This window comes from Podarcis tiliguerta, assembly GCF_965153285.1.
Source record: "Podarcis tiliguerta genome assembly, chromosome: 9".
Lineage (NCBI taxonomy): Eukaryota > Metazoa > Chordata > Lepidosauria > Squamata > Lacertidae > Podarcis > Podarcis tiliguerta.
The window spans coordinates 10,973,077-11,000,077 of NC_139542.1; the positions used below are offsets into that span (position 1 = coordinate 10,973,077).

Consider the following 27,001-nt stretch of genomic DNA (forward strand, 5'->3'; position numbering starts at 1 on the left):
CAGCGCTTCCCAGCGGAGAGGTGACGGTGGTTTCCCTTGCTGCATCCCCTTTGCCGGGTTGCTGCGCTGTGGGAACCACCGCTTGAGGCTTCGTTTGGCTGCTGGCTGGGCTTTCTGCCTTTGGCTTGGAGGGGCTCAGAAGTTGAACATACCTGTGCTTGGAAAATCCCTTATTTTGGCTGCTGATCCCTTATTTTCGAGGCTGCTGGTCCCTTATTTTCAAATCTGTAAGTTGACAGCTATGGAACCCTCATGTGCAGAGGCAGTGTATCTCCAAGTTTTATTTGCTAGGGAGAAACAGGGACCAGCCACTACTCTAGATTAGGCTATTATTAGAGTGTTGTTTTTCTAGTGTTTCCTGTCTTTCCATTAGAAAAAAAAGAATCAACAGGGTGGGCTTTCACAGAGAATGGATGCAACACAGCAATGGGGAACATGTATCCCTCCAGTGCGTTGTTGGGAATCCAGCCCCCACCAGAATGGTCAGTGGTCTGGGAAGATGGGAGTTTTGGACCCCCAGATGTTGTTAGATCACAGCTTCCCAATCCGTAGTCCAACAGGGCAGTTGGCTGTGAAAGCTAAATGGACCTGACTGCCAGCCATTGCCCAGAATACTGGGCATGGATGGACCTTTCGTGTGGCTCAGAAAGCACAGTTTTTATGGGCTGAATCCCACAAAGGCTGCAGTTCAGATGGCTCGGTCGGTTGAGCATGAGACTCTCAATCTCAGAGCTGTTGGTTCAAGCCCCCCATTGGGCAAAAGATTCCTGCATTGCAGAGGGTTGGACTACATCATTGTGCGGGCAGAACGACTTCTGTAAACAAAATATTCCTATCCCACAGCAGCCGCCCTGCACCCACCAATCTGTTCTGGAGCACATCAGTTTTTTGGGAGTGTGATGGTGGGCACATCGGGGGAAGGAGAGGAATGGGAAATCCCATTGCATGAGCGGAAGCTGTTCTGCTCGGACAGCCATTTCGCCGGCTACAGCTCTACGCTTTTGGTCTCTGCCCACTTTGCTGCTTGTATAACTTTTCCTCTGCTTGCTTCGCCAACAGAGAAAGTTGAGATCTAAAGGGTCTCGCAGGGGCGTTCTTTGCCAGCTGGCTAAATGGGGACATAAAATGGAGAAACATGGCAGAATATAAAGATTTAAATGTCCTCCTTAGTTTTAAAGCAAGGCAATAATGGTTCCAGTTATAATGTATGTCCAAGAGTATTATTGCAGCAAATGCAAACATTAAAATATATGAGCCTGGCTTTATTTTCAACCCAGGGCTAGGAGGAAGGGCGATGCTGTTATGAGTTCTGGTCGAGCCTGCCATACAGATCTGGCCATATTTTTGGTAGGGAGTTTAGTGACTTCTGACTAGGAAAATGTCCGTTATCAGAAACATCCCAGAATCAGGGTATTTCTAAATTTGCATCTATACATATAATACATTAGAACATGTACACTTTATGCAAAGCAGTGTCCTCTTCTGTGGTAGAGTCACAGTGACTATCAGACCCGGGGGTTTGAAACCCATCTGAGCAGGGTGGGAGGTAGATAATTTATCTTTCCCCCTACTAACTAAGCAATGTGGGATGCGGGTGGCACTGTGGTCTAAACCACCGAGCTTTTTGGGCTTGCTGATCAGAAGGTTGGCATTTCAAATCCCCGCGACAGGGTGAGCTCCCGTTGCCTGGTCCCAGCTCTTGCCAACCTAGCAGTCAAAGTGCATGTCAAAGTGCAAGTAGATAAATAGGTACCGCTCCAGCGGGAAGGTAAACGGCGTTTCCATGTGCTGCTCTGGTTTGCTAGGAGCAGCTTAGTCATGCTGGCCACATGACCCGGAAGCTGTATGCCGGCTCCCTCGGCCAATAAAGTGAGATGAGCGCTGCAACCCCAGAGTCGTCCGCGACTGGACCTAATGGTCAGGGGTCCCTTTACCTTTACCAAGTAAGAATGATGTAACACAGACTGGGAAACAGACTGAGAGCGAGTGAGGTAGGAGCTGCACACTCAGAATTGCCTCTCTCTGGAAATCTGAGTGGGGTTTCCTGCTTGTAGGAGCCAATCTGTGCACCTCCAAATATTACGGAGACACCTTAAATCTCCAGCAATCTCTTCTTTCCAAAAAAGGAAACCCAAATGTGGGTGCCTGAAGTTTTAATACCACCTGGGGAAGCAGGACACTCTTAAAAGTATGTTCGGAATAGAAGATGCTGTGGTAGCTTGGATGGATTTTAAAGAGGACGAGGCAAATTCATGGAGGGTGAAACCTTCAGCACCTACTAGCCATAATGGCCAGCTGTATAGTACCTCTGCCTTTTGGGAGGTGGGCAATGTGCCTCTGAATACCAATTGCTGGAAATCACAGGTGGGGAGAGTTTTCTGCATCATGTCCTGTTTCCCACATGGCCCCTAGGAGAAAAGGATTCTGACCCGAATGGACTATTGGTCTTTGATCTAGCAAGGCTCGCCTTATAGTCAAATGATCTGGTTTCCTTGCCGTCCCATTCATGATGGGATTAGGAGATGGGAAAATATAGTCCAGCAAAGTCCCACAGCTTCCTCTGTTGCCAACAATTGACAGTTACCTGTTTTTTCCACTCTGTTTCCCCCTGCAGCATGGTACGGAATGGGCTGGCTCCGAATGTACGACCTGCGCTTGTGCCAGTGGGGAAATCACCTGCACCCCCAAGGCTTGCCCTGCCCTCTCCTGCGAGGGAGTGGGCCCCCCCAGGCAAGGAGAGTGCTGCCCACGGTGTGCCGGCAGCGGAGGTGAGTGAGTAAAAGGGTGATGAAGGGAGGGGGGTTTCGCCCTGGATTTGCCCGTCTTGAAAACGTAAGCAGACTTGCTGCCCTCGCTTAGCCAAATGTAATCTAAGCTTGTTGCTTATTGCAGGATTTATACAGCCACTTTTAAATAGGGGAGGAAAATCTGGCGCTCCAGCTATCCATCCATTTGATTGCTAAACCAAATATTATTTTATTTTATTTTATTTTATTTTATTTTATTTTATTTATTTTATTTTATTATTATACTGCCCTCCATCGAGGGATTAGAGGGTGGTTTCCAATATAAAAACACAAAAATATCTAATATATTAACAAACAACCCCCCCTGCATTTTAATAGGCCAAAGATTCATTATTCTTTACGTGCTGATAGTGTCCTCTTGGCTTGACTTTGGTGTCCTGAAAATGCCAACCTCGGCTCACCTTTTTCCACCACAACCTGTTTTGTGCTGGGCTGTCCTCTCAGTGGCTCACAGCTGCCTCTTTCATTATTAAAACATCTATATCCCTTTCCTCTAAGGAACTCAAGGTGGAGTACATAGTTCTCCTCTCCATTTTATCCTCACAGCAATCCTTTGAGGTAGTGTCAGGGAACTGCCATCGGAGCCAGAGGGAGAGGGAGGGCTCCAGAGGGATTTCGGAGAGCGTCCCGGGAGGGAGAGAAGCAGCCCATCTTCTAGGGAAGGAAATCAGCGTAGCACCAGTGGAGAAGGGGGGCAGATGGGGGGATCGGCGAGGTGGCTCCAAGACTCCTTGCCGTGGACCAGCGGGGAGAGCACGGGTCCTCCGATGCCCACACCCTCCCTGCGCAGAAGGCTTCCGTGCAGGGAGAGTAGGTGGAGACTAGGCGTCAAAGAACTTTTATGCTGGAAGAAGTTCAAGAAACGCCCACTGACGGATTCTGCTAGCGATTGAGAGCTGTCCAGACAGAAAGGGTTCACTCAGGCAACCCACCCAGGCGTGGCGCCGATTTACGCACGAGCAACCCCTAGAACCATTACAGGTAGGTTACCCAGTGAGCTTCATGGCTACTTGGGGATTTGAACCCTGGCCTCCCAGGTCCTAGTCCAACACTCTAACCACTACACCACACAGGTTCTCTCTTTCTTTGCATGTCCCCGGCCATGTGCCTTTCTGAGGAGACATGTAGCAGCAGGGATTGACCGCAACACACATTTATGCATCATTTAAGACCGACTTTCTGGCTTCCTGTGTGATCTCTGATTTGCATTAACACGATACCTTTAATGAGGGAACTTTCAAGATCATGCAGAATTCCATGCTTGTTCAGTTGTCGGTGCATCAATTCTATGCAGATTTACAATTTAGAGCATGAAAACTGGGAATGGAGGCACAATCTATTATTATTATTATTATTATTATTATTATTATTATTATTAGAATTTATATACCGCTCTGTATACCTGGAAGTCACAGAACAAAATCAAAATATAAAGCCACAACATATATAATCAAAATGAAAACAACAACCTATTCCCCTCCTTTGCCCTTCAACGTGATGCTCATGCCGGAAGGCATCTTTCCATTCTTCCGAAATTATTTTACTCTTGGGAAAGGGGGGAAATAAGGGATCCACCAGAGGAACACACATTTCTCATTTGAAATAGAAGACTTTCCATGTGCTTCTGCATCCCTTCTTGACCACAAGGGACAGATTCAGAGGACAACATAACTATGGAAGTGTTACAGATATGCCTGATGTTGTGAGGGCCTTCTGGCGGTTCCCTCATTGCGAGAAGCAAAGCTACAGGGAACCAGGCAGAGGGCCTTCTCGGTAGTGGCACCCGCCCTGTGGAACGCCCTCCCATCAGATGTCAGAGATAAACAACTACATGACATTTAGAAGACATCTTAAGGCAGCCCTGTTCAGGGAAGTTTTTAATCTGTGATATTTTACTGTATTTTTTGTTTCTTTGGAAGCCGCCCAGAGTGGCTGGGGAGGCCCAGCCAGATGGGCAGGGTACAAATAATAAATTATTATTATTATTATTATTGCTCTTGGAAAACCAAGAGTATAATCTCATGGACTCTAGAATAGGGGTAGGAATCCTTTGGCCTTCCAGATGTTTTTGAACCATTTCTGGCTGTTCAGCACACTGTCTGGGCCTGATGGGGAGCCAGGCTTTATGAACATCTGGAGGCCAGAGGTTCACCAGCCCTGTTCTAAAATGTTCCATGAACCTAGGAAAAAACCAATTGTCTTCAATGCCTTTTAGAGCCTTGCTCTTTCGATGGTCAAACGTACCTGGATGGTGAGGAATGGCAGCCCAGCAAGTGTGCCAGATGTGTCTGTCGGAACGGGACTGCGCAGTGTTTCACCGTAGTTTGTCAGCCAATATTGTGTAAAGAGGTAAGATTGTGCATGACTTCTCTGCATTTCATTCAACTTTTTCTTTTAAATGGTTATTATTTATTTTCTTATTCAACTTTGTCATCCAGGTACTGAAAAAACAAGGCATTGTCTTAACTTTATCTGTTTCCTCTGCTGTGACTAACTGGAGCTGAGCTTTAAAAAATGGGGGGGGGGGCAGGCATTTCATGAAAACGTTTGCACCCATAAAGATGACTCCCCAGTTTCGGAGAGGAATGGAGCAAAACTGTTATTGCCTTAGCTCTGACTTGGCTTCATCTCGACGTCATGTAGTTTAGTTTGACTGCATTGTGACTATGGGGTTGCAGTGCTCATCTCGCTTTTAGGCCGAAGGAGCCCACGTTTGTCCACAGACAGCTTTCTGGGTCATGTGGCCAGCGTGACTAAACCGCATCTGGCGCAACATGACACCGTGATGGAATACAGAGCGCACGAAAATGCTGTTTCCCTTCCTGCCGGGGCGGTACCTATTTATCTACTTGCACTGGTATGCTTTTGAACTGCTAGGTTGGCAGGAGCTGGGACAGAGCAACGGGAGCTCACCCCGTCACGGAATTTGAACTGCTGACCTTCTGATCGGCAAGCCCAAGTGGCTCAGTGGTTTAGACCACAGCACCACCCACATCCCTTTGGGTCCAAATATAAACTTTCCTTGGGTCACACCCCAAAAAGAGATGTCTTACATCTTCTCTGCCTTCTTCCTCCTTCAGCATCTCACGTCCATTTTTGATGAAGCACCTCTTCAGGTTCTCTCCAGCGTTCTCTGTTGTTTCCTTCCTGCATCCACATCAGCCCTTCTGTTGGTTTTAAATAAACAAACCTTCATATAGGTGATCGCCCCCTTGGTCTTTTAAAATTGTAGGGTCTCCAACCTGCTTTTATTCCATTGGCCTAAGTTGTCTCATGCCACATATACCCATTTTAACTTTGCTGCCTATAAGAACACAATCCTAGGCCGCACTCAGATTTCATACAAGCAGGATTTGGTGGGGCAGAGTGTGGCCTTTATTCAGATCAATACGAAATGTTCCTGCCAAGAAATAAGGCGGCTACATTTCCTCCCATCTCATTTGTAGACAGCCCTGTTTCCATTCTTCATTGCTGAGTACCACCCTCCAAATTACAGTTGGTGTCAGGAGGTTGCTGCTTTTATTTTATTTTTTGCTATTCTGCACATTCCTTTTTTACATTCACTGAACAGCGCCCTTGATATGTGGGCTTAGTCATCCAGGTTAGCAGCTGAAACCTTGGCCGGGGAAGGCATTCAGCAAACAATCTTCATCCTCATAAATTTATTTTCTCTCTTCACATCTTCTCACCTGCGTCGGAAGCAGCCAGGTGTTCACATTAGTAATACCCAGTTCCTTTATTAGATTCACCCCCCTCCCAATTTTAGAAGAATTTATAACGCAGTAACATTTAACGGCAGTTAACAGCCAAATACCTTTTTTTTCAGAGGGTATTGTCATGTCAGAGGATTAGTTCATAAAGATGTAACCATCCTATTTCCTCTAACAGATTAATGCCAGTTTTCTGACGAGAGCATAAAACCGCTTTCAGGCAGCATGCTAAAATGCTCTGCGCAGAACACGAAGAGTCGGAAGAAATGAGCTTCAGGACAAGTTGATGGGAGATTCTTGAACGTTTTCATCTCACCCCACATCTTTGCCACTGATCACACTATTATTTAATCAGCCAGTCATTAGAATGTGGAAGAGATGTACCGGTGAGACAAGGAGGGTGTGAATAATCAGACCTGCGGGCCTCTGGAGCAGCAACGGCAACCCAATTCTCCCTTTAGCTAATTTTGAGAAGGTTTGATAGATTTCCTAAGATGAGGCTCTAATGGAAAATGCATTAACCTTAACAGTGAGGCTCCTACCCTGTTCATTCGTCTCTCTCATTTTTCATTCCCGTACTGGCAAAGTGTCCATCGGTAAGGCAACGCCGCGGCTTCATTCCTTCTTCCAAAGTGAAAGATTTCCATTGCCTCCTAGAGGTTAAAAGTAAAGGTAAAGGGACCCCTGACCATTAGGTCCAGTCGTGGCTGACTCTGGGGTTGCAGCACTTATCTCACTTTATTGGCCGAGGGAGCCGGCGTACAGCTTCCGGGTCATGTGGCCAGCACGACTAAGCTCCTTCTGGCGAACCAGAGCAGCGCACGGAAACGCCGTTTACCTTCCCGCCGGAGTGGTACCTTTTATCTACTTGCACTTTGACGTGCTTTTGAACTGCTAGGTTGGCGGGAGCTGGGACCGAGCAATGGGAGCTCACCCTGTGGTGGGGATTCGAACTGCCGACCTTCTGATCGGCAAGTCCTAGGCTCTGTGGTTTAACCCACAGCACCACCTGCATCCCTTGGGGTGGGCCTGTCTCCTCTTCAAGGGACGACAGCTACCCTGTTTTGCTGGGGCTTGGGAGTGCCCAGGGCAAGCGGTGATGACTGCCAGAGACTCTTCCAGCTCAGCCCAAGGCAAGGCGATTCACGGGACCCTGGCCAGTTCCCGAGGGAGCCTTGTTGGCTGAGTTGCGCAAGATGGGGACAAAGATGGCAGGGCTTCCTTTCAAGTAGCTGCTGCCCCTACGAATTGAATTTAATTCTAAATTATATTCCGGAAACGTGGGAGATTACAAGGGGAGATTACGTGGGAGATTGCTATATTAGAAGCAAAAAAACTTGTTTTGATGAATTGGAAGAGCCGCAAAAAGATTCCATTGAGCACGTGGATTGATAATATGGACAGATTAGCTGCATACGAACGAATTGCATGTTGATGCAAATTAAGAATGGATAAATATGAAGAAATCTGGGAGGAATATTTAAGCGATAAGGCGGATAGTGGTGGGAAGTAGGGGGAGGATAGAGAGGTGGGAAAATATTGTTAAAAAGGTATAGTCAGTGTATTCAAATCTGTATTGTCAAATTGTGTTATTATTGTTGTTATAGTTTTTGTTATAGTATGTGTCTTTTGTGGTTGTTTGTATTAAAAATGATTAAATAAATAATAATAATAATAATAATAATAATAATAATAATAATAATAAAAAGTAGCTGCTGCCCCTTGGGAGAGCCATGAACAGTTTTTCCAGGGCATGTAGCCTATTCTGCATTCATTTGCTGCTGTGCAGTTGTGCAGTAGGAGAGCCTGCAAGGGAGTCATCCTCAAACAAGGGCAAAAACGCCCACCCTCAAACCAGCACAGTATAGAACGGGGTGCTATGGGCTCCCCATCATCTGAAGATACCTGCGCCTTCACTTTTCTCCATGGAATCAGTGGCTCCCATTGAGATTTGAGAGATCTCAGAGTTGGACTTGAAGCTGCAAAGCTTCAGCTGTCCCCCTGGAGTCTCCAAGGGCTGAAATCGGGGACCCTTGAATGTGCTTTGAAAGGGCTGGAGGAGGATATGTCAAGGTGATGCAGCGTGCAGAATCAAAAATTAAATGCAAAAGGGATCCCAAGACACATTTCATTAATATTGTAGAACAACAGAACAGAGTGGCCTCTTTGCCCTCAGCCTCAACTCTAGTCTCTGCCTGTATCTCTCTTGCCACATATTTAGTGCTCAGTGCAGTTCACTTCCTTTCTCCCTTGCTGGGCCCCCCAGGGCCAGCAAGTAAGATGGCATAATTGGTTGTTGGGTGCTAGAAAATAGGCTGTATCTATCCTTTGCCTTTACCAGTTAGCCATTCCTACAGCTGTAGTCATTTTACCTGATCATCCTGGGGGAAAGGGGCTTAGCTACCTGGGGCAAAGTTAAGGGGAGATCTAGGCCCCTCTGTGCCTCGTCTTTTGGGGTCTATGGAGGGCATTAGATCTCAGGGATGAAAGGTCCCAAATCAAGAGGGCTGCTTGATTTGAGAGCTTTTTTTATTTGCTTTGCTCCATGACCTGCCAGGTGAAACATTTCCTTATTAATATAGTTTCTGACTGTCCGTCCGTCTGTCTTTCTTTCTCTCTCCTTTAAAAATGATTTTATTTATGATTTTCAATTTTATACATTTCAATAATTTTATAATCATTTTAGCATTACAAAAACCCCTCCTTCTGTGGTTCCTTCAGTTTATTTTTTAATATTTTCTGCATATCCAGATTTACTTAATTTTACCATTTGTTCGTCTACTTTAAATATATACTCTTATAAAACTGCAGATTATTACAATAATCCTGCCAATGTTCTTATCTGTTTACAGTTCATTTGCAAACATTCAACAAACCATTTCTATTCTTTTATAAGGCGTTTGCTATCTTGATTTTCTTATTTTTCCGGTAAGTTTCGCCTTTTCTGCTTATTCCATAAATGTTTTTATCCATTCTTCTTTTGCTGGGACTTCTTCTTCTTTTCCATTTTTTTGGGGCAAGTAACATTCTTGCCGCCGTGGTTGCATACACAAATAAATTCATATATGGTCTGGGTCGTCCTGTCCCTATAATTCCCAGGTCTGGTGTCTCTCTTATTATATGCAATTTCTTTCTTTCCACCCTCCCTTTCCACAATGCTCAGGATGAAAGTGTGGTTGTACCTGCTGGGAGGTGTTGCCCACAATGCACTCCGAAATCCTGCTCTGCACCTGGGAGAGCATATGAGGTAAGGGAACCCTTTGATGAAAGCCCGGCAGGAATCGACTTGGCGTGGGCTGCATATGACACATTTCTGCTCCTCTCCCGGCACTCAGGCTTTTGCTGGCGTGAACGACTTCTCCCCCCCCCCCTTTCTTCTTCTTCTTCTTCTTCTTCTTCTTCTTCTTCTTCTTCTCCTCCTTTTTACAACCTGCTGCTTTTCTTCTTCCTGGGAAGCCCGACAAATGAAGGGGATTAAGAAGTAGAAAGGAATGTGCTGGCGAGAGACAACTCAGTTCACAGGCCAGCGTAGATAAGGCCGTTCCTGTTAACATAGTTTGAAAAGTGGTGTGCAAGAGGAGGGCGAAGGCGGGTGGGAGATAACAGGCCCTGGCGATCCAGGACAGAGCTTTGCATTTTAAAAAAATAAAAATCAGGAATGCATTTGATGCGTTACAGAGTTATGTGAGCAGGGCATGCAACGAAACATTTTAAGTTGTTAAGCTGGGATAGCGCAGTAGGTAGAGCACCAGGCTCTTCATATCAGGGTCGTGGGCTTGAACCACAAGTTGGGTGAAAGATTCCTGTATTCATAGAATTGGAAGGGACCCCAGGGGTCATCTAGTCCAACCCCCTGCAATGCAGGAATCGCAGCTAAAGCATCCTGTCAGATGGCAATGGTGGTTGCTCGTGAGTAACCAGTCAGGACTTCGACCTGTCTTTTACAGGTTTTATTTTGGTGCAAAACTATTTACAGTGCAGAACCACAAGAGCCAGTGTGGTGTAGTGGTTAAGAGTGGGAGTCTCGTAATCTGGGGAACCGGGTTCGCGTCTCCGCTCCTCCACATGCAGCTGCTGGGTGACCTTGCGCTAGTCACACTTCTCTGAAGTCTCTCAGCCCCACTCACCTCACAGAGTGTTTGTTGTGGGGGAGGAAGGGAAAGGAGAATGTGAGCCGCTTTGAGACTCCTGAAGGGGAGTGAAAGGCGGGATATCAAATCCAAACTCTTCTTCTTCTTCTCTTCATGTAACTATTTACAGTGCAGAACCACAAGTTCATGTCTGCCTCAGTCACTAGCAGAATCCGGGAGTGGTCCTTTCCGGGTCCTCCCCCAACATAAGAGCTTAGTCACCCCCAGCCTTTTCCTTCCTTCTTTGCGTTTTACACCTCTGCGCAAGGTGGGCGACGGAATAGGCATGATTCCCTCCCGGCCGACTTGGCCAGGAGCAGTGCTGAGGCTCCCAGCAGCATCCCCTAGCCCTTTCCCCTCCTTTACCCGGGAGGTGTGGCTTTCCCCACTCTCAGACTGACAAGGTGCTGCGCTGGGGCTCCCAACAGCATCCTCTGGTCCCTTCCCCTCTTCCCCACTGGAGGTGTGGCTTTCCCCACCGCAGGAAGAGGAACTGCTTCTCAAGATTTTCGGAGGTTCCCTGCATCCCAACTGCCATTCTGCCTCCCTGCCCTGACACATCCGTGATAGATGGCCATCCAAGCTCTGCCTCAAAACCTCCAAGGAATGAGAGTCCACCACCTTCTGAAGCAGTCCATTCCAAAGTCAAACAGCTCTTATTGCCAGGAATCTCCTTCCCTACAACTTAGAATCATAGAATCATAGAGTTGGAAGAGACCACAAGGGCCATCGAGTCCAACCCCCTGCCAAGCAGGAAACACCATCAGAGCACTCCTGACATATGGTTGTCAAGCCTCTGCTTAAAGACCTCCAAAGAAGGAGACTCCACCACACTCCTTGGCAGCAAATTCCACTGCTGAACAGCTCTTACTGTCAGGAAGTTCTTCCTAATGTTTAGATGGAATCTTCTTTCTTGTAGTTTGGACCCATTGCTCCGTGTCCGCTTCTCTGGAGCAGCAGAAAACAACCTTTCTCCCTCCTCTATGTGACTTCCTTTTATATATTTGAACATGGCTATCATATCACCCCTTAACCTCCTCTTCTCCAGGCTAAACATGCCCAGCTCCCTTAGCCGTTGGGTTCAAGTCCTACCCTCCGGAGCAGGAGAAACAAGTTTGTTCCCTCTTCCATGGGACAGCCCTTGAGATATTTGAAGATGGCTATTGTATCTCCTCTCAGTCTCTTTTCCAGGCTAAACATACCCAGCTCCTTCAACCGTTCTTCATAAGGCTTCGTTTCCAGATCCTCCCCCCCCCCCACGCAGCTGATAGCATTTTATTTTAAAATTAAGACACATAAGACCATTTATGCAATGTGTTTCGTTAAAAAAGGATCAAGTTGTAAACTAGGAAGGTCTGAGAAGGAGCTTGCTGTCCACAGCTAGCAAAAACCAGAGTATGGCTAATGCCCCAGAAGTGCAGAGGGCAGAACCCCTTTTTCTCTTCCCACCCCCTTTTTGAGTCAGCACAACGAGTATCGCCCTCCTTAGCAGCAACCAAAGCAAACGCTTGTTGGTTTTGGTTGGCTGGCGTACCCCATCAGTTCATTTAAAAATCAAAGTGTCCCATAAAAATAATGCAGGTTTCTGCCATCATAAAAAAGTGAAGACTTTCCCCTTTAGAATACGTTTCGTTTCCAGCTCCTGGATCACCTTGGTCACTGAAATATACTCAGAGTCGAGAGTGGATTTCATGCTCTTTATTCAGCTCATAGTGGTGAGGAGGAATGAATGTTCCCCCCAAATATCTGCTTTATATACATTATTTACACAATGGGCTGCACGTGATTGGCTTATTCCGGGATTTCTCCTGTAGGCCAATCAGGTTGTGGATTCACTTCCATCTGGAGCTGGATTGGGTGGCTCCTGCGGACCAATCATACTGCTGCATTGTTCTAGGACCAATCACACTGCTGCATTCTGAATCCTGTTGTTCTAGGACCAATCAGACTGCTGCATTTTGGATCCTATTCAACTCAGTACATAACAATCACCCTCCTCTGCACATGTTCCAGGGGCTTGGACTAGATGACCCTCATGTTCTCTTCCCTACAATTCTATTAATCTTTGTGTGCCTGCTCAGGATACTCTATTTGGTTCCTCCTACCGCCCAGTTTTTCATTTTTCTCCTCCCAAAAGCCAGCCACCATTTTGTGGATGCCCAGTCTTCATCAGGGTATTTTGTGGTGTTGTCCACCCCATGTGGACATCAGCGGTTAACCTGAATGGAGTACTTACGTTTATTTCTGTTGCACAGCACGGCCAGCAGTGGCAGAAAGATGCCTGCACAACCTGCGTCTGCGACAGAGGGGAGCCCCGGTGTCTGAGGCAGACCTGCACACCTGTGACCTGCGAGAAGGTAATCCCTGAGCTTGGAATCCTGGGAGAATCCAGGCAATTTGCTGTTTTCTCTTTTCACGAGGCATCTGAATTGCGTGTTCCTAGGGGGAGAGCAAAATACAGCGTCCTGGAGTTTGCTGTGAGGAATGCGTCTCCTCCAAGGGGAGCTGCGTCCATGACGGCGTCGTGAGGTACCACGACGAGATGTGGAACGGTACCGGATGCGAGTTCTGCATGTGTGATGGAGGGCGAGTCTCTTGCTGGCACGGAGGGTGTGCCAAGGTGGAGTGTGCCCCGGTAAGAAAATGACCTCGTTTTGAGCAACCTTATCTATCTAGTTCTATTATTTATTTACATAGAAGATTCCCAGAAACACTAACTAAAAACTAAAAAAAACCAACAGGAAAAGCAAAAATGAAAGCTGGGAATCTGGGGGTTGTGTTTTATTTGTTTTGTTTTATTTGTTTTGATAAAACCATTATAAATTCTATTTTCAGTTTTCAATAATTTATGAATACACATTTTAAAGTCTCATATTTCCAATATCAATACATATCAGACTTCCCTCCCTCCCTTTTGCGGCTTCTTCTCTTGTTTAAATTTTTAACACTGGCTTTTCCACTTCATTCCATTTTTGAACAGTTCTACAATTAATCTTGACAATACTTTTAACTGCTTGATTTAAGTAAACCCTACCAATGCACTTAGTTGCATACCATGATTTTTCAAATATTCCACAAATATTCCCCGATTATGGTTTATTTGGGGTGGGTACCGGGGACTGTCAGGATACAGGCAACTGTGCGCTGTGGGGAAGAGGTGTTGGAGTCTGGCTCTGGAGAGGGGGCCAGTGATTTGTGGGGAACTGTACCAGTGTCAAGGGATTGTCCGGCAAGCGCAGGTCATCCACAGGGCAGGAAGAACATGAGGCATGAAATGCAATTAGATTTTATGCACAGAAAATGGCAACACAACAGAGTTCCTCTGACTCGGCCTAATCCAGAAGGATATGTTGCTGAAACTGACCACTGGCCCTACACTTCCCTTCTAGCCCCACACTCTGGATCCCTCCAAAGCAGACGAAGGCTGCATCAAGGGGGGTGGTTCCTCCTCTGGGCATGTCTGGCCTATTGCTCAGCAATGTGCAGGTCTCTCCTCGGTCGGAGTGTCAGAGGGGGAGGTAAGCCAGCAGAACTGGGATTGTCCCGCTGCTGGGTAGCAATTTCTGACTCCTCTCTGTTTGAGTCTGTGCTCACACTACAACTCTCAGCCTGTCTTAGAAGGGCCTCTTTTTTCTGACACCCCACCCCCCTTTGATCGCTCCAAGCTCCTGCTGCTAGCGTCTCCCACCTCGTCCGTTCCCTAGACTGCTCTCCAGTGTCCCACCTGTCAGGAGTGCGTGCAGCAGCCAGGCCCTGTGACCAATAGGACTTTTTTTGGGGGGGGGCTCTAGGGCAGGCGGCACCCACCACTCATCCTCATTATGCCAGTCTCTGACAATCCCTCAAGAGGCAAGAGTCAGAGGCAAGGGAAACTTCAGAGCTGGAGGGTGGAGCGCAGGAGGGGTTGGAGGAAGAGGCAGGCCAGGCAAGTGAAATATTCCCCACCCTTCTCCAGCACAACAGTAACCCAGGACCAGGAAGGGGCTGAAAGGGGAAGGGCAGAGGAAGTTTCCATGCAGGCATAGTCTCCAGCTGGTGGAAAGGGGGTGGTCCCCTGTTGCGACAACTGCTCCACAGAACATGGACCTGAAATAGCTGCCTAGCTGCTAGATTGGTATTCACAGATATCCAGAGCTGTAAAAGTGATGCAAGTGGTCCAGCGCTGAGGGCCTTCTGGCGGTTCCCTCACTGCGAGACGCAAAGCTACAGGGAACCAGGCAGAGGGCCTTCTCGGTAGTGGCACCCGCCCTGTGGAACTCCCTCCCACCAGATGTCAAAGAGATGAACAACTACCTGACATTTAGAAGACATCTGAAGGCAGCCCTGTTCAGGGAAGTTTTTAATGTGTGACATTTTAAGGTATTTTTAATCTTTGTTGGAAGCCGCCCAGAGTGGCTGGAGAAACCCAGCCAGATGGGCGGGGTACAAATAATAAATTATTATTATTATTATTATTATTATTATTATTATTATTAGTGTTATCTTTGACAATAAAGAGTTAAGCATCTGCCATGTGTTCTCGACAGTGGGACTGCCCACTTTCTCCCCCCTCCTGCCACAGATGCCCACATACCCAACGCTGGCAGCTTACGGGGCAGCTGTACACAAGAGCTATGGGGTCCCAGCCCCAGCTGCAGTTGCTCCTGACATCTGGGCAGGGAGTCCATACTGTCTTGCCACTTTTCTTGCCCGCGCTTCATGATAAGCAGAATAAATGACGCTAGATAGTCGGGGTGTGTGTGTGTGTAAGGATTCACAGCATCAATTATGCAAAGTAAGAGACATTTCGCAAATTTGCATTATTTACAGGGGCAGCCGAACTCGGCTCTTTTGGATGTGGAATTTGGATTAACTTTAGATGGATAGCTATGTATTTTTTAGTCCAGAGTGCGCACTCCGCGGCTTATTATCAGTGATGTATTCTAGCTCAGCAGCCCCCAGAGGTGTCATCGGTGCCATTCCACCGAAATATTTTATAAAGTCGGCAACAAAAGCAGCAGGTATCTTCTCTCTCCCCTTCCGCCTGCTTTCAAAACCTTCCTGAATCTTCCCAGCTAGTTCTGTATTTAGGACATTTGCATCAGTAAACCGGAGCTAAATTGAAGCCAGGTCTCCGCGGGTTTCATCCTTCGTTGGGGAAGAATTAACTTTTCTGGTCACATAACTCTGTTTAAGCTGCAACGAGGCCACTTGCGTAGGCAGGGCAGGTAGGAAGAGACAGGATTATGGAGACTATGCAAGAAAAGAAACTCATTTCACACGCTTCCAGCAAACTGGTTGGGATGAGTCTATCGACAAGCAGCGAGTTTCAGGTGGCTGTCTCTTAAGTTCTCCGACAAATGCGGGCTTGCATTTATTTACCTATTACCAGATGACTGGGAGAAGGGTGAAGTTTGTTGGTAGGCATCGTACCGTCCCGGGAAATCCCACAATCCTCTCTTGCTAGCTCCCGCCTCAGCTCTGCTGTTCTGAGAGAGAGCGAGCAATATCCTAGGCATTCTGGGATATTTTTAAAAGGGTGCCACTGTGGGTGTTAAGATCTTTTCCTCAGCGGGGGCTTCTGTTTCTTTGAGAGGCTCGGGTTAATACGCCTGTTCCCTCACAATGAACAGCTGCAGTTGCGTTTGAGAAGCAGCGACAGCCCATTGTGTGGGATGAGCAGCGCTAACGTGAACCATTCAAGGTTCATATTTCCACAGTAGCTTTGTATAAAAGGAGTTCAGACCCAACTAATAATAATAATAATAATAATAACAACAACCATATTTTTCCGTGTATAAGACGCCCCCATGTATAAGACGACCCCTATTTTTTAAAACTCAAAATTAAGACCACTTCCACCAATCACTCACCCACCTGCCCGCCACTGCCAATCGCACACCTCGCTGCAGCCACCAATTGCCCGCTATATATGGAACCAAGAGACCGATTTATAAAACCACTGAGTGGGGCTTAGCTGAATGCCACCCCAGGTCTGATCCTGCAGGACTGCTCTTAAGAGGGTCCCCACCCAACAGAACAGGAAGCCACGATGTTCTGAGGAGAAAGCATTAGAGAAAAAGTGCTTTCTTTCTTCATTTTTTTCCTTTTCAGAACATAGCGTCGCCACGGGGAATCAGACGAGGCGCAAACTATTGTGTAGACCTTTGAAGAGGCTTTCATTTCAACAGCCTCACTGCCACGACTGTGGCCCCTGGCATTGCATTGTAAGCTGGGCAGGGGAAAATGAGACCGTTATCTTAAACAGTCCTCCCCAGCTCTGAATCTTGGCAGGCAGGCGGGCATTTTTTGGCAGGGAGGACCCCACCCTGTACATATTTGTCCTTGCTTTTTATATGAAGTGGGCTCTTGTGCGTGCCGGGGTAGGTAACAGCACCAACCGGGAATGTTCACAATATGTACTGTGACAAGGGCTCTTTCCACACCGCACAATTTTGCAACAGATGTATAAATAGTTTAACCTCCCTTTCCTAGAAGCACACTTCCCAGAGGTGATCAAACATTGATCAAAGCTTTCCCCGTGAAGGGTCAACGAAATGTTGCCTTCAGAGGAACCATAGATTCGTAGAACTGTACAGTTGGAAGGGAGCCATGGGTCATTTGGTCCAACCCCCCACAATGCCAGGATCTCAGCTAAAGCATCCATGACAGATGGCCACCCAACCGCTGCTGAAAAACCTCCAAGGAACGAGAGTCCATTGTCTCCCAAGGAAGTCTGTTCCACTACCAAACAGCTCCTGCTGTCAGAAGCTTTTTCTGAATGTATAGTCGGAATCTCTTTTCTTGCAACTTGAAGCCATCGGTTCGAGTCCTACCCTTCCAGTCATTTTTGTCATTTCGGCAGAAGCCATCAACTTGATCTGCCATTCTTCTCTGGTCAGGACTATCTTCTTTCCATCTCTGGGCCAATAACATCCGCACAGCGGCAGTCACATGCATAGAGGGTATTTTTGTTGGCTTTTTGCAGTATGGTAGCGCTGTAGAGAGCATTAAAAAGGGACTCAAAAATAACTTAAACAAGGTCTTAATTACAAAAACAAAAACTCCTTATACACTAAATACATGAACAACAAACCAGACCCAACCACCAACCCATCCCCCAGGGTAATGGCAGAGCCAGGTGCTGCTCCTTATATACTACACCCAATCCCTGACACTGCCCAATCAACGCAACTCAGCAGCACCTGCCATGCTTCACAGCTGCAAAGCTGGATCTCGTCATTTTGCTCTGGCCCTTGCTCTGGCCCCTTAAAGATATACACATCAGGTGAAACAATGACGAACCTTTACATTTAAAGAAACAATTCAACAATTTTCTGCTCCATTGGGAGCAGAATAGTACTGCATTTTTATATGTAACATGAAGATGACTTTTGTGGGGTACAGCTAGCGCACATGACTGAGAATTTAGATCCAGACATATACACACACATATATCTGCTATATCCACCGAGCCTGTGTAGTTTAGTGGTGAGAGTGTCAGATTAGGTGGGCTATAGATTTTGGGCATAACATCAAATTAGATAAAATTATGGAATGAAAGTATAAAATTTATGTCATCTTTGGCTCTGAAAGAAAATTTAATGAAGATGATTTATAGGTGATTTATTGGGCTAGCCTGAGGAAAAATAATGGACAGACCGAAGATTAACTTTGTTTATGGAAGCATGGAACAGAGGCTGTCCCTGAATAATATTTTCTTGGAAGAGCACAAAACCCACACAGAGATGCCAAATTTTCAACCTGTTTGTGAAAATCATCAGAGATCGCAAAGAAAGGAATATATGATAACAACAAGAAGAGAAAGAAAGTAATAAAGGACTATCCGAATCGAACTGGATGGAACTGTCTAATTAAAGCAGCAAAATAAGTGATGTCTGGAGTTATCCGGAAATTTGGACTCATGCGGAGCTTGATGTATGGGTACCCTCAAAAAATTTAAAATTTGGCTGTATAATTTGGAACTAATGTGATTTGAATAATGTGATGTGATTGGCCTGTTAATAAAAATTATTTTAAAAAAGAAAGAAAAAAAGAAGATGATTTATAGGTGACATTTAACACCAACAAAATTGGCAAAAATGTATAATGTATAGGATGAGGGTTTAAAAATGTTGAAAGTGCAAAGGGGTGGATGGTGAATATTATCACATGTGGTAGATTTGTGATAAAGTAACAATATTTTGGGAGTCGATTTACAATGAACTTAAGAAAATATTAGAATATCAGCTTGGCCTGATGGGAAAGGAGATTAAGACAAAAGATCCAAGATTATTCATGTATGCCACAGCTGCGGCAAGGACTTTGTTGGCCCCAAACTGGAAATCACAAGAAGTTTCTGCCATTGCGGAGTGGCAGACGAAAATGATGGACTATGCAGAGTTAGCCAAACTGACTGGCAGGATTCAGGATCAGGATGATCAAAGATGCCGGAAAAATTGGAGTTGTGTATTTAAAGGACAACTGTAAAAGCTTAAAGACACTAGCAGGATTGAAGTAACTTCTACAATGTGGACAGGATGATTTAGGTGTAAAAAGATAAAATACGCGACAGGATGTGATAAGGGATACCAACTGAAGGGAGGGAGGGAAGTCGCAAGCTCGACAAAGTATTAGGTTTATCGGTTGATTAATGTACTGTAAGAATGAATGTGTAAAGAAAATACCGTATTTTTCGCCCTATAGGACGCACTTTTTCCCCTCCAAAAATGAAGGGGAAATGTGTGTGTGTCCTATGGGGCAAATGCAGGCTTTTGCTGAAGCCTGGAGAGCGAGAGGGGTCGGTGCGCACCAACCCCTCTCGCTCTCCAGGCTTCAGGAGAGCCCGAGTGCCAGCCCCACAAGTTCGGGGGACAGAGGGAGGCAGAACGCCGCCATCCAGCTGTCTCCCGAAGTGGTTTGGAGGCTGATGGCGGGGAGACCCCACCGCCAGCCCCGCAAGCTCCGGGGACAGTGGGGAGGCGCAGCGCGTCTTCCCGCTCTCCCCGGACCTGGTCTGAAGGCGGGCGGCGGGGAGAAGAGCGCTTCTCCCCACTGCCTGCCCCACAAGCTCCGGGGACAGCTGGGAGGCACAGCGCGTCATCCCCCTGTCCCCGGACCTGGTCTGAAGGCAGGCGGCGGGGAGAAGAGCGCTTCTCCCCGCTACCTGCCCCACAAGCTCCGGGGACAGCGGGGAGGCGCAGCGTGTCTTCCCCCTGTCCCCGGACCTGCTCTGAAGGCGGAGCGCTTCTCCCCACTGCCGGCCCCACAAGCGCCTGAGGGGGGAATAATTTTTTCCCTTTATTTCCCCCCCAAAAAACATGGTGCGTCCTATGGGCCGGTGCGTCCTATGGGGCGAAAAATACGGTAATAAAAATTTGTTGGAAAAAAAGAGAGTGTCAGATTGGGAACTGGGAGACCCGGATTCAAATCCCCCCCCCCCAGCAGTGAAAATCACTGGGTAACCTTGGGCCAGCTACCTTCTCCCAGCCTAACCTACCTCACAGGGTTGTTGTAAGGGGAAACTGAGAAGCAAGAGAGCCATGTTCATTACCTTTATCTCCTTGGCCTGACCAGGGAGGCCTGGGTTCAAGTCCCCGTTTGCCTTCGCGGCTCAGTGGCAATCATGCAGTTTGCACTCTCTCAGCAGCCTAATCTATGCCTGGCCTACCTCACAGGGGTGGTTGTGAGGCTAAAAAGGGGCCATTGCCCTACCCAGCACTCTTAAGCTCTTGCAATGGACTTTTGCGATGGACGACAAAGTAATCAAGCAAGCCGATTGCGATAGCCATGCGGGCTGGATTCAGTCCATGAAACTGGATCCCCGTTTTGATCCCTTGCCAGTTTTGTGGCATTTCGACTGGGAGCTTGCGGGAATTGTTCTGCAGCCACAAAGGTATTTAAGCACACATATCTTTTGGGAGAGAACCAAGAGTGATGGAATGAGCTCCAGGAGTGATAAAGGGAAATAGGATCTTAAAGACTGCATTCCAGTTAAAAAAAAGTTCGGGCTCCCACTGTCTTCTTCCAGCATTGTATTTTTTTTTTTTAAAAATGCTAATTCTGGGTATCATGCTGAGGCTGTCTCTTTCTCCACAGGGTGAAGAATTAGTTCATTTAGAAGGCAAGTGCTGTCCTGAATGCATTTCCAGAGTCAGGCCCTGTGTTCACCAAGGGCGTACCAAATATGTAAGTAGCCTGAAAACTTGGGGGACATAGAACTGTTTGGGTGATGGATTGAAGAATGATATTCACCCAAATGGGAGCCATCAGTGTAGAATCACAGGCTACGTAACCTGAGCCATGTAGGTTTATAACTTCCAGATATCTACTTAGCTGAAAGATGCGTTTCTGCATCCAAAAATCTGTTGTTTTTTCTTTTAAAAAAAGCAATATTCTAGCACTTAAGCTAGTGAGTGCTGGAAAGTATACAGTCATACCTCATGTTACGTTTGCTTCAGGTTGAGCGTTTTCAGCTTGCGTCCTGCGGTGACCCGGAAGTAACGGAACAGGTTACTTCTGGGTTTCGCCGCTCGCGTATGCGCATGTGCGCAAAATGACGTCACACGCATGCGCAGAAGCGGCGAATCACGACCCGTGCATGCGCAGACTTGGGGTGTGTTCTGTTCAGGTTGTGAATGGGCCTCCGGAACGGATCCCGTTTGCAACCAACTGTACAGTGGTACCTCGGGTTACACACGCTTCAGGTTACATACGCTTCAGGTTACAGACTCTACTAACCCAGAAATATTGCTTCGGGTTAAGAACTTTCTTCAGGTTGATATCAGAAATCGTGTAGTGGCGGTGCGGTGGCAGTGGGAGGCCCTATTAGCTAAAGTGGTTCTTCAGGTTAAGAACAGTTTCAGGTTAAGAACGGACCTCTGGAACAAATTAAGTTCTTAACCCAAGGTACCACTGTACAAACTTTCCTTGTTGACGAATCTGAAATGAGAGGAGGAACAGAATGGAGTTTCCAGCTAGCAGGACTCGCAGCTTCTGTGGTCCTTTGCCCTTTTCAGCAATCAGTTCTATGTGCAACTAACCTGGCAGTAAACCCCACTGAGTGCCGTGGGGCAACTTTAGAGCAAAAGTGCATAGGAAGGTACTGTAACTTTGCTCTGGAGAACTCACGGGGAGCCATTGCATACCAGGCTAGCCCTTGTCTGCAGCCAGAGTCAAGCCAGCTCTTGTCTCAATTGCCCGGGATCTGTTTCTTGGCCATGCTTCAGTGTGCTGGGATGTTGGGAGCTGGCTGTGTCTATCAATCAGTCCTGAGGTTCTTGCCCCATTCCTCTGTAATGAGAGACATTCCAGGAGCATTTCGCTCCGGTTTTTTGTTTCCTCTGGGTGAAAGGGCATTGGAAACTGGAGCTAAGCAGAGAACTCTCAGTTTTCGTGAGAAAATTTCTGAGGTTTTTCTTGCTCCCCTAGAAGTAGGCCGATTTGCAGAATTCGCCCCCCCCAAAAAAAATATTCTCCACCAATTTTTGGTTGCACCTGCCATTTCTTCACTGCAATGAATGTATCCCTGAAATGACGCTTAATCCTTGACCTGCACCACAAACTAGATTTAATGAACACTTGATAGCCATAGCCTTTTATATACTAACCTTTCATGCTTTTCCACATTTGTTTAATGCCCCTAACCATTCTTTTAGCTTCTTTTAGTCTTCTATATAGGGACGCGGGTGGCGCTGTGGGTAAAAGCCTCAGTGCCTAGGGCTTGCCGATTGAAAGGTTGGCGGTTCGAATCCCCACGGCGGGGTGCGCTCCAGTTGTTTGGTCCCAGCGCCTGCCAACCTAGCAGTTCGAAAGCACTCCCAGGTGCAAGTAGATAAATAGGGACCGCATACTAGCGGGAAGGTAAACGGTGTTTCCGTGTGCGGCTCTGGCTCGCCAGAGCAGCGATGTCACGCTGGCCACGTGACCTGGAAGTGTCTCCGGACAGCGCTGGCCCCTGGCCTCTTGAGTGAGATGGGCGCACAACCCTAGAGTCTGTCAAGACTGGCCCGTAAGGGCAGGGGTACCTTTATCTTTACCTTTAGTCTTTTATATGTACCTTATGTTTTAATAATTTTAGCTTTCCAAAACATTTCACAGACTTTAATTGATTGTACCCCCACCTACTTATGCTGGTCTATGACCGTAATAAAATTTTGATTGACGATAGAACCAGGGCCTGATGGAGGATACAAAATGGTAGGCAGGCTGCTAACAGCTTGCAGCCAGAACAGCAATCAATAGACACCTTAGGAACAAATAAGCATGCTGGGCTACTACCATGATTAATTGTGAGTGCCACCCCTGAGAGACTATTGATTTTTCCTGCACTTCAACTAGTCCATCATGTTTTGTCAGGCCTCCTGGACTGTCAATCAGGTGATGATTGCTGCCCATCTAATGGGGTAGCCCCAGCCACCCTAGGCAAAAATCAAGATTGATCCGCAGTAACCAGGAAACCAGGACTGCCAAATTCATAACATTATATGCCACAGAAGTACCCAAAGGAAATTTATTCCAGCCCTTTGCCCAACGGCAAAACTATCCCACTCATTTGCGGTCTGATCGCAGTGTGTTTCAAGGAGAGAGAGAGAGAGAGAGAGAGAGAGAGACAGGTTGCACAACAGAAAGGCACTTTCAGGATGCTTGGAAACAATCTTGAAATGTTCTGTCGATTGCCAGCTTTATTGGAATGGGATTACCTCATTCGATAATGTTTTACAGCACTCTTGCTCCCAAATGTTTAGCTGTTTTATCATAATTTGATGCGATCAGATTTTGAGGGCTTTCCTTATTCTGGCAATTGAATGATGATATTAGCTGCTACATTTGTACAATTGAATGGCTCCTAACAGTGTAATCAATACAGGCAGGGGGAAAAGATCAATTTTGTCTGAACTGCAACATCTAAGCCTGCATCAAAGCATTTGCCGGTGGAGCAAAGCATTCCGTTTCCAAGGCTAGTTTAGGTGTTTGTCAAGGAGTGGGATGCCTCTTTTTATATCCGAAGACATGTACAGATGTACATTTTATGCGCACATGTGTGGCCTCATTCACACCACACATTTAAAGCACAACGATGCCGCTTTAAACCGTCATGTCTTCCCCTAGCCCTCCTCTGGGAGCTGTAGTTTGCTAAGGGTGCTGAGAGCTGTAAGGAGACCCCCCCCATCCACCTCTTAGAACTACAACACCCAGAGTTCCCTGTGAAGAGGGGTTGACTGTGAAACCCCTTTGGGAGCTGCAGCTGTGTGTTTAGAAATCACCTTACTGTGCAAAGGTAAAATTGAGTTGTTGCTCTATCGGGAGTCAGCAAGGGGGCCGGTCCACTATCCCTCAGACCTTGTGCAGGGGCTGGACTATATTTGTTGGGGGGAAATGAACGAATTCCTATGCCCCACAAATAACCCAGAGATGCATTTTAAATAGAAGGACACATTCTACTCATGTAAAAACATGCTGATTCCCGGACCGTCTGCAGGCCGGATTTAGAAGGCGATTGGGCCAGATCCGGCCCCCGGGTCTTAGTTTGCCTGCCCGTGCTCCATCCCCTTTTGGCTCTTGTTCCACATACCACGAAATTTAATAAATAACATAGTGCTGAAAAGATACAATAGGCCAAGGCCGTTATCATTTTCTCATGCAGAGCGGAGAAAAATGGAAAGAGGCTGTGTGCCGTGAATGCGAGTGCCAGGACTCCGATGTGATTTGCTCCTCTCCGTCCTGCCCAACGTGCCCCACAGGCAGCGTCGCAGTTGCCACAGCAGGACAATGCTGCCCTCCTTGCGAGCCAGGTATTTTTATGACCGTTGAACTTTGTTTCTTTTCAAATGTCTCGCCCCTCCTTGTCCCTGAAGGCTCGGGCGCAGGTATCCTGTGTTTGTTTAGTCATTTGTCTTGTTTTCATTTGAAGAGTCTTTGCCCTGCTCTTCAGCCAGAAAGGGTGCCTTACAAAGATTCCAACACAAAAGGATGTGTGTGTGTGTGTGTGTGTGCGCGTGTGTGAAGACAGGCAAACTAATATCAGTGTACTGGATGAAGCAAAGGTTACCAGTGTTGAAGCAATGGTTCTTCAACATCAACTTCGTTGGACTCGTCATGTTGTCTGGATGCCTGATTATCGTCTTCCAAAGCAACTACTCTGTTCCGAACTTAAAAATGGAAAGTGTAATGCTGGTGGTCACCAAATAGGTTTAAAGACTGTCTCAAGGCAAATCTAAAAAAATGTAGCATAAACACCGACAACTGGGAAACACTGGCCTGCGAGCGCTCCAGTTGGAGAACAGCCTTTACCAAAGGTGTCATGGACTTCGAAGACGCTCGAACTCAGGACGCAAGGGAGAAACGTGCTAAGAGGAAGGCAGGTCTGGCAAACCCTCACCGTGATCAACTCCTGCCCAGAAATCTGTGTCCCCAATGTGGAAGGACGTGTGGTTGCAGAATTGGCCTCCACAGTCACTTACAGACTCACTGTTAAAACTGTGTTTATGGAAGACAATCTTACTTGGCTACGAGTGATCGCCGAAGAAGAAGAAGCGTATTAACTGTGGTTGTAATAACAACTGCAACAAATACTGCATATGTGCATATATATTTTTATTTCTTCGTGCTTTTAATGTGTGATGTTTTATTGTGTTTTTAACATTATGTTGGGAGCCACCCAGAGTGGGTGGCATAATAATAATAATAATAATAATAATAATAATAATAATAATAGCATTTGTACCCCACTCTTCAGCCAGCAAAGCTCGCAGAGCAACTTACATGAAATCAAAACAAGACACTCCTTACCCACAAGGTTACATTCTAAGAAACAAACAAACAAAAATACAACACAGGGGCAAGGAGGGAAGGGGGAGAATTCAAAAACTCAGCCCCCAATTTCTAGCGGGTGGCGCTGTGGGTTAAACCAAAGAGTCTAGGACTTGCCGATCAGAAGGTTGACGGTTTGAATCCCCGTGGCGGGGTGAGCTCCCGTTGCTCGGTCCCTGCTCCTGCCAACCTAGCAGTTTGAAAGCACGTCAAAGTGCAAGTAGATAAATAGATACCACTCTGGCGGGAAGGTAAACAGCGTTCACCAGCGTTCTGGTTCACCAGAAGCGGCTTAGTCATGCTGGCCACATGACCCAGCTGTACACCGGCTCTCTGGGCCAATAAAGGAAGATGAGCACCGCAACCCCAGAGTTGGCCATGACTGGACCTAATGGTCAGGGGTACCCTTTACCTTTATCCATATCTCTCCCACTGATAAAATGGCTGTCCCCAAATGACAGTTGAGGGAGAAGAGGCCTGATAAAACCTTTGCCCTCTGATTGTTACACTCAACTATACTGAACCAGAGTTGCCTTTTCTTCACCAACAACAGGTCAGTGCCATGCGGATTGTGTGACCTGCTCACAGTCTTTTGACCTCTGCGACGTCTGCCGTGACACAACCAAGCTGCTGCAGGCTGGGCGCTGTGTGGCCAGCTGTGGATCCGGGTATTATCAGGATGCTGGACTTTGCTTAGGTAATCTATTTATTATTTACAATACAGTCATACCTCGGGTTACAGACGCTTCAGGTTGCGTTTTTTTTTTGGGTTGCGGACCGCCAAAACCCGGAAGTACTGGAATGGGTTACTTCCGGGTTTCAGTGGTTGCATATGTGCAGAAGTGCTAAATCATGCTTTGCACATGCACAGAAGTCCCAAATTGCAACCCGCATGTGCGCAGATGCGCCGCTGCAAGTTGCAGATGCTGTGGGTTGTGAATGTGCCTCCCACACGGATTATGTACGCAACCCGAGCGTCCACTGTATTTCAAATATTCTACTTAGCTGCAGAAAAATAAAACATTTTCATGTTTTTTTATGCCTGTAACACTCTGTGGGGTGCTTTTCTGAATAATGAAAAGCAGACTTACTTATCAACTTTTCCCTACAAATAAAATAATGACTTAATAACCTGCCCTTCTTCCTTGCAGATGATTCCAGGTAAGGAAGGATGAATATGTCAATTGTGGCTTCCCTTTGTCAGAAAAAAGGGCGCTGACAGCATGCCCAGAGTTGTGTTGACTTTCAAAGTTCGTCAGTGTGTGCTTTTCAACAAGAGGGATGCCTTTGTGGTTTTCAGTTGGTCAGAAACATCACAGAATCGTAGAATTGTAGAGTTGGACGTTGTAGAGTTGGAGTTGGACCTCACCTGGAGTACTGTGTCCAGTTCTGGGCACCACAGTTCAAGAAGGACACTGACAAACTGGAACGTGTCCAGAGGAGGGCAACCAAAATGGTCAAAGGCCTGGAAACGATGCCTTATGAGGAACAGCTAAGGGAGCTGGGCATGTTTAGCCTGGAGAAGAGGAGGTTAAGGGGTGATATGATAGCCATGTTCAAATAT

At 46.8% G+C, this 27,001-nt stretch overlaps 1 protein-coding gene across 1 annotated transcript in view; it reads left to right on the forward strand.

Annotated features, from left to right (window-relative positions):
* FRAS1 (Fraser extracellular matrix complex subunit 1) overlaps window positions 1-27,001 on the forward strand; it is a 380,286-nt gene that overhangs the window by 154,522 nt on the left and 198,763 nt on the right. Inside the window, exons 5-12 of the mRNA XM_083398098.1 lie at window positions 2,615-2,768; window positions 5,023-5,156; window positions 9,681-9,764; window positions 12,903-13,004; window positions 13,091-13,282; window positions 20,725-20,814; window positions 24,272-24,419; window positions 25,991-26,134. Coding sequence (XP_083254224.1) covers window positions 2,615-2,768; window positions 5,023-5,156; window positions 9,681-9,764; window positions 12,903-13,004; window positions 13,091-13,282; window positions 20,725-20,814; window positions 24,272-24,419; window positions 25,991-26,134 — 1,048 coding nt within the window. The remainder of the gene's footprint in view (window positions 1-2,614; window positions 2,769-5,022; window positions 5,157-9,680; window positions 9,765-12,902; window positions 13,005-13,090; window positions 13,283-20,724; window positions 20,815-24,271; window positions 24,420-25,990; window positions 26,135-27,001) is intronic.